Below are 18435 nucleotides of genomic sequence, written 5' to 3'. Positions count from 1 at the left end.
ATAGCAGTGATCTCCAACCTTTTTATGCAGAAGATCAATTTTTGATTTAAGTGTGACCCAGGAGCTACCCCGCCCCTTCCCTGAGGCCCTGCCTCGCTCACTCCATTCCCCCCTCCCTCCGTCGCTCGCTCTCCCCCACCCTCACTCACTTTCACCAGGTTGGGGCAGGAGGTTGGGGTTCGGGAGGGGGTGTGGGCTCTGGGCTGGGGCCCGAGGGGTTCAGAGAGTGGGACGGGGCTCCAGGCTGAGCCTGGGGCAGGGGTGCGGGAGGAGGCTCAGGGCGCAGTCTCTGGGAGGGGGCTCAGGGCAAGGGCTTCTGGGTGCAGGAGGGAGTTCGGGGTGTGGGCTCCTGCAAGACAGCATCCACCTCGGTCAGCTCCCGGATGGCAGTGCAGCAGGGCTAAGGCAGGCTCCCTGCCTGCCCCGGCCCCATGCCACTCCCAGAAGTGACCAGCACACCCCTGCAGCCCTTGGGTGGGAAGGGCAGGGGTCCCCGTGCACTGTTCCTGCCCACAAGCACCACCCCTGCAGCTCCCATTGTCTGCAGTTCTCCATTCCCAGCCAATGGGAGTTGTAGGGGAGATGTTTGCAGGCAGGAGCAGCGCACGGAGACCTTTGCCCCCACCCCTTGCCCCGGCTGCTTCCAGGAGTGGCATGGGGCTGGGGCAGGCAGGGAGCCTGCCTTAGCCCTGCTGCACTGCCAGACTTTTAGCAGACGGACATCGCAATAGACTGTCAGAGGCTCCAGGATCGACCAGTTGATCGCGATCTACTGGTTGGTGACCACTGTTGTATAGTCATTTTCAGCTGTGCAGAGTTAGAATGTTAGTGGTACTTTGCACTGATTTGGTAGTAATTTATATCCACTTTGCATAGGTGTGAGTGACTGCACAGTGTACAACCAAGACAATAAGGCTCATCCATTTGGGGAAAAATATTTGACAATTAAGTTTATTGCCAATAGGTCTCAAAAACTGGGAGTAATGAAGTAGTTAACCAAATCTGATGACAAAATTTTATATTCAACTTTTTTGTTGAACATCAAGTTAAAAACAAGCAAATAGCAAAAGGAACTTGTCTTTTGGTGATTTCAAATATGATGAAGTGGCCTTAACACAGACTGATAAGGAAACGCAAGTGACAATATATATTTCCTATCCATATTTAGGATTTATTGTCTGTCTTTATCTCACTTTTTCTATTTGGTGCAAGCACGATCACAGATTTACCAAAGAACTTGGAATTTGCACAGAGTTTATTACCCAGATGATTTGTAATTTTCTCAAATGTCACAGAATCATTTCTAATTTTTACCACTATCTCCTCTCAACTTGTGAGCTCACTCTGGTTTGCGTACACTGGAATGGTCAGCAGGAGAGAAGCAGTCCTGTTTTTGTTTTATTTAAATATGAGATACATGAACTGGGATACACGCAGTGACTGGGGAGAGTGCGTCTCTCATTATTCAACATCCTCCCTCCCATAATCCAAGATTTTTCCTCCCCCTCTCATTGTCTGGCACTGAACGAAGACCAGCCTCCACAGGGTCTCGCATGTCCCAATCTGAAAGCTACTTCCCCCTCTTCTTAAGCGACCGTGATGCTCTTCCTCCAACCAGAAAGAAGAGTAAAGAGACCCTTCAGAACAGATCCTATAGATGTGTCTATACTGCAGTTAAAAACCCACTGCTGGCCCATCTCAGCTGACTCGGGTTCGTGGGGCATGGGGTACAGGGCTGTCAAATTGCATTGTGTATGTTTGGGCTCAGGCTGGAGCCCAAGATCTGGGACCTTTGAGGGGGAGGGTCCCAGAGCCCAGGCTCCAGCCTGAGCCCAAAGTCTACACCAAAACTCTACAGTCCTGCGCAGCCCAATGAGGTCAAGTCAGCTGACATGGGCCAGCTGCAGGTGTTGAATTTCCGTGTAGACATACCCAAATTCTACTCTGTGCATTGGTGGAAAGGTAGTGCTCATGCAGCTATCTTCCTTTCATCCGACAGTCCAAGTGTATCACAGCTGCAAGAGACTTCAACCTTATTAGTGCTGAGAGTCTCACGATTACTCCCCAAACCAGGTCTTCTCCATTGCTTCAGCCAAGCTACCTTCGATTTTTAATTTTATCAAATTGAGGATTACAGTGGGATTCTCCAGTTGTCAATTAAAAAAAGAACAACCTCTGATTTTCTAAATAAGATTGTCAATCTATGTGGCACATCACTTTAAAATTCTGTATGCCGACAATACTTTGCTCCTTTATCGCACTTGCCTTTTGAGGATCTAATTGTTTTAAAATATTAATTAATCCTTACAACTTTTCTGTTAAGTAGGTCAATATTACCATGACCATTTTACAGATGGGGAATACTGTCAGTCAGACAGGTTAATCAACTTGCCTAAGGAGCCTCAGTTCCAGAGCTATGAAGAAAACCTGGGGTGTCCCATACTCTAATAAGTAATCTATCCTCCCATCTTTCACAAGTTATAATATACTAAAAATCAACAGTGGACATGAACCAAACAATGTGGCATGTTTTTCCCAAATAATGGACACATTAAGAATAAGGTTTTTCGTTTTTCTATAAAATTAAACACTGATTCATTGCAGTTTATTACTAAGTGCTCCTAATTAGGGCAGCCAAATACAACTTCTAACATTTAATCAGGTAAGACTTTTCTGTCTGGCTGGTTTCAAATACTCGAAGTGGACAAACAATAGGAGGATTTACTTTCTGAAGGTAATATGCAATCCCAAATTTAAATCCACTTTCCTTCTACATAGGCCTAATGTAACTAATTTCCATCCTCTCTTAGTTGTCTCTCCTGTTATAGTTCTCAAATAATTCCTTCCCTCAACAATCTCAAAAGATCCTTTCTGCCCCATACCCTGCAGTTACACACAGCAAAACTAACTTCAGCATCCTGCTCCGAAATCTGGCAAAAATTGTAAAACAATGATTACAACATTATGCTCAACAATCTGTTACGCAAACCAATAGTTTTATATAGAACTATTAATAAAATAAATATATCTTACGCCTTTGTGGCTTCCAAAAACAGAGAGATTTGATGCTTGATATATGGTTGCCTTAGTATGCTTTTCACATTGGGTCTTTCTTCAGGCTTTTTGCTAAGCATAGTTCTTATTAGTTCTGCCAGCTGTGGACTGTAATCCTTTGGCATCGGTGGCAGCTGTAATTGTATTGAAAGGATACATTTGATTATGGGAATGAATGGATTGCTAATTTTCATAATAGGAAGCTAATTGTTTTGATGACTACATCAATGTACAGCAAACAAAAACCATTAACACATTTGCCTGCAGGAATTGCTGCATTATTTGAGCATTAGGGCTCTGATTCAGCTAGGTACTTAAACACATCCCTAACTTTAAGTACAGTAGTCAATAGGACAGCTCACATACTTAAAGTTAGCCAAGTCCTTAAGTATCTTACTGAACAGAGGCTTGTGTAAAGTTTAATAAAAGAACTCTATACAATTTTTTTCTTAATGAACAGCTAACCACAAAATATGGCCAATATACACAAAAGATTGCATATAAAAAAAATTTAATTCCCTGGTAATCTGGATTCAGAATTTTTAAAGCAACGTATTCAAAGCTGGTCAGTTGTGCTTTCTAAGATTTGCAAATGAAAATCTAGTCACAGAGAATCTTCAGTTTATTTAAAACATTTTTGATACAGCTGAAGATCAGGCTTTAAATTTGTTTTATAACATGCCAAACCAAATCAGGAATTAACATTGAGCTAAAGCAGGAGTTCTCAAACTGGGAGTCAGGACCCCTCAGGAGGTCACAAGGTTATTACATGGGGGGGTCGTGAGCTGTCAGCCTCCACCCCAAACTTCGCTTTGCCTCCAGCATTTATAATGACGCTAAAAAAATAAAAAAGCGTTCTTAATTTATAATAGGAGTGGGTCGCACTCAGAGGCTTGCTATGTGAAAGGGGTCACCAGCACAAAAGGTTTGAGAACCACTGTGCTAAAGTAATCCAGCTGTATATGTCAAACAAGAAAACACCGTGATATGATTCTTTGCATAATGTTAAAAGTGGAAACTTTATACTCGAAAGTGTTGAAGTGACTTACTTCCTCCAATCTACTAGCTGCACAAGGTGAACAACAAAATTCTAGTGATACCTTAAAAAGAAACTACTTTCTGGATCTGCCATTACCTCAGTAGGTACCCACATCTCACACGAAACATTAGAATGGACAGGATGATGCAGTTTTCTCATCACACATGTGGAAAAAAAATTATACTAACCCCACAAATGAGAGTTGAAATTCTTACTTTTGATTGAAAACAGTTATCTCAAGTTCCAGACACAAGATTGGACTACAGGTCTGAATATACAAATTTTGCATTTAAAAACCATGATTCAGCATCCACATCAGAAGGATCTTCTTACTGTAGCATATTTCCAAAATGTTTTCACTGAACCAAAAACAACTTTAGATCAGTTTTTACCTTTCCTTCAATAATTCGATAAACTAAAGAATTCATGTCTTTAGCGTTGAAGGCATGTTTCAGTGTGGCCATTTCATAAACACAACAGCCCAAAGCCCAAACATCAGACTGTGAAAAGAAAACCAGAAAAATCAGCATAAGTGCTTCAGATGCAATACTGAAAATTTATTTTTAAAAAGGTAGATAATATGCTCCTGAACAGCCCATTAGGAACAGAATGTTATGCTGAGTTGGCAGCCACTATAGTTAAGATCACAACCAAATTCCATTATAAACTTTTGGTTGCGGACTCAGGTAACAAAACTGGTTTGTATTGAGTATGGCCATGTTTACTCTGAAGGGTAAGAAGAATTTTTCTTCAAAGCGTGAAGAGAGTCTGTCTGTTTTTGAGTTACAGATCATTAAAAAATTATCCTGATTTCAAATATTGGCTTGTCTCTAACATTTCTTTGAGTTCCTTTAGCTTCAAAGAGTTCTGAAACTAATTCTTTCTTCAGACTTCCCATATAATTACATCTCACTGAAATCTCAGGCATAAACTATCTGCAAATAATATAGATTGCAATTAAGCAAAGTTATGTCCACAATGTTTAAGTCCCAATCCTGTACTGTCAACTATACATGCAGATTACTGCGCCCATGTAGAACTCCAGACTTTCAATGGAGCTCCGAGCAGCATAGCAGCACATCAACATGAATCATGAGCTTCGTAATGCATGTGAGGGAGAGAAAACATTTTACCCACTGGTGGCCAGATGCAGCTTGGAGAAAACTGGAAGTCTTTCTATATTTATAGTAACAGAAGTTTTTCCTTAGTTCATGTTTTTGGTACATGTGGCCGACAGCTGCAATTTAATTAACGAAGGGGCATACTCGTGTTTTTTTAAATACGTAATGCAATATTTCACATGTACATTTATTTAAAAGACTGTACAAGCTATGCGTATGTTTGAATATTGATCTGCCTTCCCTTACATGTTTATCTCCATACTCGTAAATGCTTATTAGGTTTTTTTGGTTTGTTTTCTTATTACATATATAATAGCAATTTTAAAGATAAAGCCTGTCACAATTATCTTAGGCTTCATATGCCAGTGTCCTACCATACAACAAAGGTTTTTCTTTGAACTGGAATTCTAACTTACACGGATACAGTCGATTGACAAAACCTGGTCCTAACAAATTAACACACGTTGACAATTCACATACACTAAAGAAAAACTAATTTCCTTTAAGATAACTTTTTATGATTAATTTTTTCCCCTGTTGGTAATAGTAAAAAAGGCAGCAAAAGTTAATCAGTAGTCCCCAAAAAGTGCTTTTTACAGAGGCATTACTTTCATAACACACAAGATTGTAGTGCTCTATGGTTAATAGGCAAGTCAACAAAATAACTCGCATTACTCTTCTAGATAATTTATAAACTTCTCAGAGTTTAAGGCTCCCTTAAATCAACTAACATAATTGGGGCCAATATTTGCATCAATATACTTTACCTTGTAGTTGTAAGGTTTGTTGGAGAACAATTCAGGACTCATATAATAAGGTGTGCCAATGAGAGTATTGGCCATATCATACTGATTTTCTAACACTCTGGCTATTCCCAGATCTCCCACTTTGATAATATTTGTCCTTGTCAGGAAAACATTTTGAGTTTTGAGATCTCTGTGTAGAATGTGTTTTTCATGTAAATACTGAAAAATAAAGTATTTCAAGCAAGTTAAACAGTTAATTTGTTCTTTTCCTCCGACCAGAGTCAAAAAAGAAAAAAGTACAAATGCAACAAAACTACACATCACTATATAAGAGATGAATTACAGTTAATCATCACACTAATCTGTTCATGTCAACATATGTATATACACAACGTTGTTATTTCTTTAGTTTAATGTGCCTATATAGAAGCAAAACGTGCAAAACTGAGGCTGAAGCTCAGTCCTTAACTCACTCTCCATTGTGTCTTCATATTGCAATTGATTTCAGATCCAATCCTGCAGTCCTAGTAAGGAATTTTGTCTGAATTAAGGACTTTCAGAAGTCAGTGGGAATTTTGCCTGAGTAAGAACTGCAGGATTAGGCCTATGATGAGCAGGATCAGATGCTGTTGTGGACATCTGCATTCCTAGCCACAACAAACAAATGTAGGAATGGCCCGATATTCGGTCTTCCAATAATAGCCAATGGCAGATGCTTCAAAAGGGAATGACAAGAAGAGGGCAACCATCAAGTGTTCCACCCTGTCACCTAGTCCCAGCATCTGGCAGTCAGAGGCTTAGGGATATCCAGAGCATGGGCTGCATTCCTGACTATCTTGGCTATTAGCCATTGGTGCACCTATCCTCCAGGAACTTATCCAACTCTTTTTTGAATCCAGTTACAGTTTTTGCTTTCACAACATCCCCTGATGACAAGTTCCACTGGCAAGTTAAAAATAGAATTTTCAATCCAACATCCTAGTTTCCTCACTATTGTCTTTAAAACAAACCTTACTGTAATGAATTTTTTGTGATTTGATTTCTTTTCATTTTTAAAATGTAACAGACTGAAGCAGCTTCCAGTAAAAATTAGGAGTTAATGGTCTGGAAATTTTCACTTAAAAATTTAATTTAATTACAGGAGCAAAATACTTCTGCAAGTAGTAAGTTTTTTTGTGCAAACACTTGTTGGTTAAAATTAGTTTTTAAGATGTTATCAATATGTTTCAGCACAGAGAAAATTTGTATAATTGAGTTGCAAACCCGTGGAAACAGAGGGTTACGAATAACAGAAACAGCCCCTTAACTAGAACAAAACTTGCTTATATTCAGAACTTTATAGTTATGGGCTACAATGAAAATTAACTGCCAACCATCATGTCACATTGTCTACAATACTGAAATGATGGAGGTAAAGTATACAGCAGCAACTCTTTTTCTACATGGCTACCTTAGGTTGGCATTGATAATCTGTAAGCAAAGTTAACACACCAAAACTGAAATTAAGGGATTTTTTTAAATGGAAAGCAAGCAAAAACAGACCTATTTCTTTTAAAACGAAGAGGTTATAAGTATATTAATACCTGCAATGCCATGGCAATCTGGACAAACCATTCCACCACCTGATTCTCTGGCAAAGGTTTGCCTCTCTGCTCTTTAAGTTTATGATACAGGTCCCCTCCTTCACAGAAGCCCATGACAATATACAACAGGCCATCTTCCCCCTCCCAGGACTCCCTATAGGTGACTATGTTGGGGTGTTTCAGCTGAGACAACAACTGGGCTTCTTGTTCTGCTGCTTTCCTCTCTCGGCTGGATGCATGTTTAAGGTTTAGCTTTTTGATGACGTACTGGGGGGGGGGGGGAGGGAAGAGGGGGGAAAAAAAGATTTGTTATGAAAACATCCAATCTACTATTGAAACACTGGCAAATTCTAAAAATCTATAAAACAATGTTTTAAAATACAGAGTCACATTTAACAGTGTCCATGTTGTTGTAAGAATGGAACAAATATGGCTTCCCATCACGAACGCACAAAACTGAAATTTAAAACTTTACATATATTATAATTTTAAATCTAAATGCCACCATTTGTATTCTCTTCAGGTAGGTATTTAACTGGTATCCTTGCCATTTGCCTTCTTGACCATCCTTAATGTCTATCCTAGTGCTCATCTGCAATAGTTATCATGCCATGTGCAAATTAGAGGGCTAGTAAATAAGGTATTGAAAATTTTGAAGGAGAGTAAAAATTGATCAGATCTTCCCTTTTCCTCTTTCCTATAATACAAGAACAAGACACAAAGAAATTAAAAGCAGGTGCAGTTAAAACAAAAGGTAATAATACTCCGTTTCACAGAGTGGTGCCCTTGGACAACTTAGCATGTAGTGTTGTGCAAAGAGATCAAAAGTCCGAATCAGCCTGTTACATAAAATTGCCTTTAAAATTTGCTTACTTTCATAAGCAAACTATGGTACAAACTGTACTGTTTACATTAAAAAGCATCATGATAAGGGCTCAAGGCTCCTGCTAAAGTCAACGGTTAACATGACAATGAACTGAAAGATTCTACAAGCAAAGGGAAATGTTTGTAGTAGGAGTAACTGCAACATATTCCGATTGGTTAATTTTAATAGGATGAGGATGCTACCCCTTCTTGGACATTATCCAGGAGTCACTAAAGAGGGGCAGTGGGGTGTATGGAAGGGAAGAAGCAAGCTTTACCCAGATGGCTACCACCTCCACAGTCTCCAGAGACCCACCATGAGACCATTGGGCCTTTGCTGTCTTGATCCTCAAAGACATCCTGACCAGACAAGAAAGGGAACCAGACACCACCACCTCCATCAGCTTCAGCTAAATCCTGAATGTAACATGGGACGTGAACCTTAGATTCCTCCCTCATGTTGTTTTCCTTCCGCACTTTATTTCTTCCATTTTCTTCTAAGCCTGCTAAGACACCATTCACAATGCTGTTGTGACTCTGACAAGAGGGGCACGCTAAAACAATGCCTTAAAAGCAATGACTTAAACTTTGCCACTGTTGAATGTGCCAGGTCTTGTAGTGGCGGATATAACCATGTACTGTGCCTATGTTTCTCCAGCAATGAGGCAACAAGTGAAAATCAGCACCAGAGACAGAAAAATGCATTTTCTATCTTTGTAATTCTTCTCCCCCTTTTGAGTGTTTGTCCTAAAGAATCAGATTAAAATATCTCAAAACCTTCTATTTTAACTCCAAAAGGGCAGTTAATACCATCCAAAAGACTATCAAAGCAGGGTTTTTCCCCCCCTTAATGAAAGCCTCTATACAGCTAAAAGAAAAGGAAATTGTTAAAATGAAAACACAATTCTTTACATTTTGAATTTTTAAACTTATCTTTTTCTATTTAATAAAACTTTTAAAATGTTATGATGGCATTAAACCAACACCTATTTAAAATGTTACATAGTTAAGTGTGGTCTGGGGTAACATTTTAACATGGTGAACAAGGGTTTTAATCAACATTTTCTCCTTTGTTTGAATCAAGATAGCCCTTTTCCAAAAAAATTGTAACCAATTTGTATAATCCCGGAGATCAGCACTAAACACCATGGCTAGACAATTTTGTGACTGATATCTCAGAACATATTACAAAAAGGTTAAGGATAATAAAATCTCCATGCTTCAGAGCATAAATTCTCGCAAGGGTCAGGAAGGAATGGCCCCTTGCAATGCACAGCAGTCTAAATGAGATCACAGAATCAGGTATTGTTCACACTTGGAGGCAGAGCTGGACCAAGAGGAGAAAGGACGGTCTTGCGGTCAAGGAACTGGCTAAGAACACAAACCAACCACTCCCCTTGGAGCGCAGGGGGATGGGAAGGGGGAGCCAGACTTCCCTGTACCCTGGCCCTCCTCCTCACACCATTCTCTAAAGGCCCCGGGGGGGGGGGCGGTGTAAAATCGGGACATCGCTTCCCCAGATCGCCCCACAGGACAGGGAGAAAAACAGACTCCGCTTCCCCAGAACCCCCACTCCTCTCACCAGGCTCCGGGACTGAGGCGGGGGTCGGAGCCGCCGCAGGCCCCGGGTCTGAAAGGGGAGGTCGGAGCCCTCCCGCGGCCAGTTCCCTGGTTACCTGTCTGTTGTCCTGCCGGTGCCGCACCAGGCTCACCTCCCCGTAGCTGCCCTTGCCTACGGCCCGCAGGAAGAAGTAGGCGGCCAGGGGCATCCTCCCAACCTCCGGCGGCCCCTCAGCGCTCGGGGGCCAGAGCCGCTCAGCTGCCCGGGCGCCTTACGAACATTACTGCGGCTGCCATAGAGATCCCCATGGGCCTCCCTCGACCATAGAAAAAAAAATCGCACGTATACACAAGCCCGCCTTCCTCTCTATGGTACAACTCTTCACGTCAATGCTATGGCCATCTTGGATGTGGGCAACCTCCCTCAGTCACCTAAGCAGCCATTACAGATGTGGGCGTCCTCCCCGGCGGCCATCTTGGATATTGGGTTCCTGCTAACCTAAGCAGCCATCTTGGAATTTGAAAATTAATGCCCCCAGTATTGGTGCTAGCAGCTAGTCTCTCTACAGTGGGCCTGCCTGATGTGGCCCATACCACAGGTCTCCTGCCCAAATGAGAGGCTGCTCTGATTGTCTTCTGGCCTGGAGCCAAAACTCTTCACCTGAGTGGCACAAATGGAGAGCAGCAGCATGTGCTTCCCTACTCACCCTCTCAGGGCAGCTGACTTATCCAGAGACAGCAGGCACCACTCCATCACAAACCAAGCAGTGCAAAAACCCTAGGTGCGGCCCACCTAGAAGTCAGATCTCAGCATGCACCACTCCACCTCAGGCCTACACTGATGCAGTCCATCTAGGGGACAGGTCCCAGCATGCAGTGGTCCACTTCAAGCTCACAGTGGTGCAGTCCATGTAGGGGACAGGTCCCACCTGCAGCATTCCACCTCAATCCCAGCAGGGTTGCAGCCTACCTAGGAGATGTATGTCACGTACCAGCTAGATCTGCCTAATGTGGGAAATTGAAAACCTATGGTTTCCACCATAGCTACTCCCCTCTCTCGAGGCCAAGGTTCTTTCATAAGACAAAAAACAACCCTCCAGAACTGAAACCTCCTTTCTGTTCAGTGTCCCTTTCACAGCTGCAGCACTGAAAGGCTTGGGGCTTTGGACACATATTTAAAGTTGAGATTTTTTCCTCTTACAAAATACCTAAACTAAACACAATGTTACAGTTAACTATTTCCATTATAGGGCTGTAAATTTTCAAGCATAAACTTGACTATTCACACACACACAGTTAGGTATGTGCTTAAGTATTTTTAGGATTAAGATCTAAAAAGTCAGTAAATTCTTAAAAAGAAAAGGAGTGCTTGTGGCATCCGATGAATTGAGCTGTAGCTCATGAAAGCTTATGCTCAAATAAATTTGTTAGTCTCTAAGGTGCCACAAGTACTCCTTTTCTTTTTGCGAATACAAATTCTTTTAAACACGGCTGCTACTCTGAAACCAGTAAATTCTTAGTTACACCAGCTTTATCTCAGGATCCATATATCTCTAACCACTCATCACTTATGCTGGAGAATGCTCCTTATTGCCGCATCTATTTGCCTTATTTACATCAAATTATATTGAACTTAATAATTCCTGATCCACCAACCTGCCACTTCTGGCATTGGATAAGGCTATAGGTGTCTCCAGCTCATGAGAGAGTAAACAACAGAAGGGCAGGAGCATGGAAGAAAGTTTTCTAAGCCATGGAGGGGTAGGTACTTAAATTTTTTTTATTAAAACTTATATATTATTTATATTATATAAAAATACACAGGTTAAGAAATGAGTGTCTGTACATCTGGGTATAGTTACTACAATGAGGTGTGGACCTGTATGTGGAAAATGGGCAGGAATGTGTGGAAGATGGGTTGGAGGTATGTGTGCAAATGTAAGGCTAATGTTAGAACCATAATGGAGATTTGATTTTGTGACATTCAGACACTCAGGTATAATGCAAAATGTTAATTTGGTAGAGAGAATATATTTCCACTCTTAACTGTAATTAAAACGTTTTGACAGAGATTTTGCAAATGTTTTCTACAAACTTTGTTATAACTTCAAAAGTTCACTATTTGCTTTCCTCCCCCCCCTCGCCCCCGTTTGCCTAATGTTTAACCCCTGTTTTCACATTTGGTTGTTTATTAACAAACTAAATAGGGTATTATTTATTAGCACATAACCCTCAAAGTAGCATTGCTCATTTTTCCAACATGGAAAACCATTTGTTGTTTTACATTTTATTGGCATTGATTCCTGTGCTTGAAACATCAGACTTTTTTATAACACCTTTCAGGAACATCAAGGTAAGTAACTAAAATCCACCAGGTAGCTACTGCTTCCATGATTCATGAACGACTGAATGCACTAGGATCTAGGGTGGCCAGATGTCCTGATTTTATCAGGACTGTTCTCATATTAGGGGCTTTGTCCTACATAGGACCCTATTACCTCCCATCCCTGTTGTAATTTTTCACACTTGATATCTCGTCACCCAACTAGGACCTTTGCTGTTGACTTCTAGGGACAGAGGATCAGACCTCAAGCAGACTGGGCAGGCATACACCTCCTATGCTTCGAGTTGAATCAGGTGTCCCTGCTGTTCTGCTGGATATGGTTGTTATGCCAGGCAGATAGGGTCCTTGCATACTTTTGAATGAACCATGCAGGTTAAGCTGAGAGAACTCCCTCTGCTGCTGAACTTAACATGAAAATGGACACTTCCCTATCTGCTGAATTTATGACGTAATTGAGACAGTTGATCATCTGTAGGGCTGCACAATGCTCCTGAGTCATCTATTGTAGAAACTTCTGTATTTCTGTTTTTAAATCACTATCACTTTCCCTACTCATAATAACCTTCCTCTGTTTTTCTCCCTTCCATGCCTCACCCAAATATAAAAAGATGTTTTCAAGGTGTTTGTTTTTACAGAGGTAGGATAATAACTGTAGCACCTGATTATTGCACCTGTAAAATAAAACAAAATATTGGGGGCAAAAACCAACCAAAGAATAGTAGATATCAGAGACACAAAATATCTTTCTGGTGATCATGTCCATTACCTGGGTACCAGGACAGAATTGTACCCTTCAGTGAATTTCATGACAATATGGCAGAGCTTCCACCACATCACAAGGGACACTCTTTTATACTTAACTAGATCTCAGTGTAAGAAAATGCTTCATAATATTCAGTCTAAATATTTTTGCTCCATTTCGTGCCAGTACGCCTAACCACAAGAAACGATTTTTCTTCCTTCTCTGTATTTCCATGTTTCAATGACTTGTAGATGGTTATGGTAAGCTCCATTTGGTAGCATTGTGGCCTCAGGGTAGGGCAGAGTTAGACCACTTCATTTCCATTGACTGGTTGTATATACTTTAGCAAGTCTCAACCATTCTGTGCCTTAGTTTCCTTGTCTATAATGTTTATCCACCTTTTCAGAGTACTTTGAGATGTATGACTGAAAATGCTCTTGAAATGACATTATAATATTTTTATTGGACCAACTTCTGTTGGTCAGAGAGACAAGCTTTCAAGCTAACACAGAGCTCTTCTTCAGGTCTGGGAAACTAACCCAGCTACAACAACACTATATACAAGTTCCATTATTTAGTCATTATGTAACACAGTTATAAAGTTGTACCTCTTTCCTGCTTCCTTCATAAATTAGATTCGCCCCTGACACATAATTGTTATTGTTCTCTGTATTTCTGCTCTAATGCTGAAACCTTTCTGAATTTAAGATGCCCACAACTCTATGCTATATTCCTGGTAAGGTACATGCAGAAGCCTGTAAAGAGTAGAGCTGATTGTCCACTGAGGTATGCCACTTTTATGAGGATATAATTCCATTGAAATAATGGAAATCCCTGTGTGGCATAGAGGTTCCTTCCCACCCCATTCCTGGCCCCCTGGAGTAGGGGGTGTGGCCAGAGGGACAGGGTGAGACAGGAGCAGCTCTGTCCTCTGGTAATCGCCAACTGCCATTGGGGCCACAGTCAGACAGGTGTGATTTAGAGCAGCTCTCAGTCTGCTCTAACTTGGTCTTGGGGGCCAAACCAACCCAAGAATCAGAGGTGCCATAAAACTCCCTTTGCACCTCCACCACCTGCAGCTGGGCTAGGGGCACAAAGTAAAATTGTCAATGGCAAAGCTTCTACTGGATAGACAGCCTTGGAAATTGAAGTCCTCTGCTTATTCACAGCATGGGTAGCAGTAGTACAAGCTTCCTTACACTACCTTATTTATCAACTCAGCTTTGGAGGAATCTCCTATAGGTGTGATGGGATTTCAGTTTTCATGGCCTAGTAACTTCTTGGAGGAGGAGAAGTATAGTTCTTACAGAAACTATGATAAAGATATGTGAATGTAACCCTTTTGCCTGGTGGAGTCAGCAGCAATAAGGGCTGGGTTCAATATCTAGGAGTTTCTCTGAACAAGATAAAATAGAACTTGATATCTGGGAAAAATAAACACCAACCCAAAAGGCAATACTTCTCCACTCACAAGCACTGAGTCTGTGTATAACAAAAGAAAACTTAAAAGGAAAAGGGAACCCAGCATTAATTTTGGAAAACACCTCAATCATGATATGAAAGCATGTAACCATAAGGAAACACCCACCCCACAGTACGTTGGGCAGTCTCCTTCGCCTCAGTTTCCCATCTTGTGGTGTGACAGTCTAATGAACAAATGTCCATTTAATATGCCACTCGCCTTTCCCTCCACTGCATCCTATTCACACTTGGTTATCCTTGGCCAGCAAAGACACAGAGTTCAGAGCTGCATTCACCTGAGTTCACCTGTGACCCCTGTAAAGGGGGGGGGGCGGCAATTGAGCAATCTCTCTGCTGCTGCCGCCGCTTGCCTCTGCAGCTGGCTTGCTGCTGCTGCTTTCTCTGCCACCACTTGCAACTGTAATTTGCTGCTGCACTATCTCTACTACCATCACTTAGCCCAGCTCTTAGTGATTTCACTGGATAGTGGGGAACCTCTCTGCTGCCACCTTAGTTATTTTTCACTGCAACACTGTCCCCACACCAGTTCTAAGGCTTAGCCCCAAGACTTGCTCATCAGTGATTTCAGCTCGTGTAATCATGAACAGAAACAAGGACTCAACTGAATCCAGTCAGCTCAGTCTTTAAACACTAGAGAGGGGAGGGATTTTAGGCAGAGTCCATATCCTCAGGAACACCTGTTCTCACACCCTCTCATTTTCACTGGGATTTAGCATCCCTACCTTCTGCTTAGCAAGTAAGGTTTAGTTTAGGGGATCAGAACAGGCTAGGTACAGTTCTGTTGCCCTTTACTCATACAATAAAGATAACTTTTCATTACCCCTGCATTCAGTACTAATGTGAGCTGTAACCCCAAACCAGCCAAAACTGAACCCCTTTTGCAAAGCAGTTCTGTCTGGTGAACACCTAGGCAGACTAGTTTGTCTGTGCAAATATGGTCTGTGCCTGACGTCTTTTTCCCCAGTTCATCACTAGATGTCAGGGGAAATCTCACTGAGACCCTGCCTACATGTGTAACAATAGTATAATTATGTAAAATTAAGTACAAACACCATTGTCCCTCTCTTATGAATCCACAATCAAAATTACTTAACTGGATACACTATAGAGCTGAAGGTTGTAAGTGACTCTAGGCAGGAAGACAAACATTTCATAGTGAAAGCAATAACTGTTTTGGTTTTGAGTGAAGTGGCAGAAGCAAAAAAAAGAAGAATTCTTTGCCAGTGGAGTAGATTTTTTCACATGGCTCCAAGTATAAATCTAGTAGACAGGTCACCCAATTGGCTGTAATATAACCAAAGAACAGATTTTAAAAGTGTCTTGAAGCTCCTCGCTCCTCACCCCCCCCCCCCCCTATGGAAATTCAAAGTCACTTGACATTTCAGAGTAATTCTAACTTTTCACTCCCTGGGAGTCTGTACCTCAGTGCATGACTTATAAAGTTGAAATCATTATTTGCAATGAGTGGGTGCACGTAATCTCTGATGTATGTTCAGAGGGCTATCGCCGGAACCTTCCACTTGGATAAAGCACTGAAGAAAGTTACAAGAGCAATGGTGGGAAATTTTTATGTGAATTGTATTAGAAGTAGTAGTAATAAAAGTTATTTATGTAATGCTTAACAGTTACACAGGGTAGGACACATTCTCTTCTCCTTGTTCTAAGATAGATAAAACATGGGACAAAAGTCCAGGGATAGGAGAGATGAGATTATAGGCAAGAAGGTAGGGAGGATGCCTGAAAAACTGCTGAAGGAGGAATTTGATGAAGAAAAGCCACTCTTAATAGAAAGTGGAGATTATCTGTCTCAGGCACAGTGGGCAGCACAGTCAAAGGCATGAAGCTAATCCCATGAAAGAGACGAAGGCAGCGGTAAGACAAGGTGCTTTTTATGAGATTTGGGACTAACTACAACGGTCTTTCCTTCTGTTGATTTGAAGGAAATTGAAATACTTGAATGAGAGTTGAATAGACCTGTAGCAAGCAAATTGAGGAGCAGGAGGAAATGGCCTGTGTTATGCAGGAGGTCAAACTAGATCATCATAATGATCCCACCTTGAAAATCTATGAAATGAAAACAGTTGTAAGTGGATCAAGATTAAATAGAGAGTGAGGACAAGGAGTTTGAATATGACATAGTCAGAAGCAGTGAGGCAGTGAAGCTACTGAATGAGAGATGTGAGAGACATGTTCAATGAGGAGAAAGGAAGAGGACTTTAACAGCAATATTTTGGATAGCGTGGAGAGGAGAGAGGGGAGAACTGGAAAAGGGCAGGTTACAGTTATCAAGGTGAAAGAGTTGTAGCAGTGAGGACAATAATAAAAGGGTGAATTTTGGTGATATAATGAGGTGACAGGACTTGAGAGTAAGTATGGGCAAGATGGGTGAAGAGTCAAAGATGACACTGAAGCCATGAGACAGGAAAGATAGAGAGATGGAGAAGGGGGATGAGTAGGAAAGATAAATTCAATTTTGGAAAGACTGAGTTTGAAATGGCAGTTGGGCATTCATAAGTAGACATCTGAGTCACACCTGGAGAGGTGAGACTGAACAGAGGTATATATAGGAATCACTTGCATGGAGGTGGCAGTTGAGAACATAAGAGTAGTTGGGTTGCCAGAGAGACAGAGTAGGTAGAAATAAGATTCTAGCTGGAAAAAAAAGCATTTTCCAGTGGTTAGGGCACGAGCCTAGGAATTGGGAGACCTGTCTTCAAGTCTCTGTTCTGCCATAAACTTCTTCCTTTATAGCCTTGGGCAAGTCACTTAGGTCCAGCTCCTCAAATGTATTTGGGCATCTAGTTCCCTACTGGTGGGTGACTAAATACCTTTGAGAATCTAGGTGTCTGACCCTCAGTTCTCCATTAGAAAAATGGGGGTAATAGCTTTGTGTGTGTGAGGATAAATCAATTAAAGACTGTAAGGTGGTACTGTGGGGCATATCCATATCTTCAATAGTAATATGTTGATTAAAATCTCAGTACATTTGCTTCCATGTTAGGTAGAGTGTATAAATACAAAAAGCCAGTTTTCCAAAAACAGAATGTCACCAATGAGACTTTGAACCAAGAGAAAGAAGGAATTTGTAATCAAACTTCCTGGAGTTCATTTTGAAATAGTGGCCTTCCCTGACCTGTAAAATTGCCTTTTTTCTTATTTGCACAGCCTACCTACAGTGGGAGCAAATATACCGATTTAAAACAAACAATAATTTCTGGAAGCCTCTCTGTGTTTACACGCTTTCATAGTGACCTCATCCACCACCACTGTCCAGCAGAAATACTGTCACTTATAACAGTGGTGCACAAACTGGGGGGCATGCCCCCCCGTGGGGCACAAGAGGTTCTCTGGGCTGGGGGGGGGGACAAAGAAACTGGGATCCCACTGATCCTGCAGGACCTGCTGCCATAATAGCGGGATTGGGATAAAAATAGAGTGAGTACTGCGGCGTGGGATGGAGCGGGATTAAAAAAACAAAACACACACACAAAAAACACCAGTCCTCCTGCACTGCAGATAACGAACGCCCTGGCCAGCAGCCACTGCTCTCTGGCCACCCAGGTTTGAAGGCAGCGCTGCTTCCAGCAGCAGCACAGAGCTCAGGGATTACCTCAGATAACAAGTAACGGAGGGGCGCACAACAAATTCCGTGAATGGTAAAGGGAGGGCGCGACTGGAAAAGTTTGCGCACCACTGACTTGTAAGATGGTGTGAAAATTGTGGCTTGAAGCAGCACAAATATATGGACGAGTAAGCCTCAGGGATGTATACATGTATGTCTAAATATTTTGGGTTTCACATAACTCGCTCAAGTTCACAAATCCCCTTTCCCCCAGGGAGATTCCAAAAGGCCAAATTGTTCTCCATGTGGGAAATACCTACCTAAAGGCCAGGAAACTG

The 18435-nt window shown here is 41.6% G+C and overlaps 2 protein-coding genes across 16 annotated transcripts in view; one reads left to right on the top strand and one right to left on the bottom strand.

Annotated features, from left to right (window-relative positions):
- Nucleotides 1-10354, bottom strand: part of NEK4 (NIMA related kinase 4) — a 41675-nt gene extending 31321 nt beyond the window's left edge. For 11 of the 15 annotated variants that reach the window (XR_012640245.1, XR_012640242.1, XR_012640243.1 and 8 more), the window contains exons 1-6: nucleotides 10084-10224; nucleotides 8686-8913; nucleotides 7544-7810; nucleotides 5982-6179; nucleotides 4486-4593; nucleotides 3034-3188 (exon numbers count right to left, since the gene is read on the bottom strand). Coding sequence is in view for 9 of the 15 variants with exons in the window: in XM_074958251.1 (XP_074814352.1) it covers nucleotides 3034-3188; nucleotides 4486-4593; nucleotides 5982-6179; nucleotides 7544-7810; nucleotides 8686-8808 (851 nt within the window). In the remaining 6 variants the exon portion in view is untranslated. Of the gene's footprint in view, nucleotides 1-3033; nucleotides 3189-4485; nucleotides 4594-5981; nucleotides 6180-7543; nucleotides 7811-8685; nucleotides 8914-10083 lie in introns of all 15 variants that reach the window. The other 4 variants (XM_074958254.1, XM_074958250.1, XM_074958252.1 and 1 more) reach the window with 4 other exon arrangements.
- Nucleotides 10355-12227: 1873 nt separating this feature from the next.
- Nucleotides 12228-18435, top strand: part of LOC141990717 (inter-alpha-trypsin inhibitor heavy chain H3-like) — a 44844-nt gene continuing 38636 nt past the window's right edge. The window contains exon 1 of the mRNA XM_074958263.1: nucleotides 12228-12320. Within this exon, the coding sequence (XP_074814364.1) occupies nucleotides 12228-12320 (93 nt within the window). The remainder of the gene's footprint in view (nucleotides 12321-18435) is intronic.

This window comes from Natator depressus, chromosome 7 (assembly GCF_965152275.1).
Source record: "Natator depressus isolate rNatDep1 chromosome 7, rNatDep2.hap1, whole genome shotgun sequence".
Taxonomy (NCBI): domain Eukaryota; kingdom Metazoa; phylum Chordata; order Testudines; family Cheloniidae; genus Natator; species Natator depressus.
Note: the sequence above shows the minus strand (reverse complement) of the source record. Positions and strands in the feature narration are given on the sequence as shown.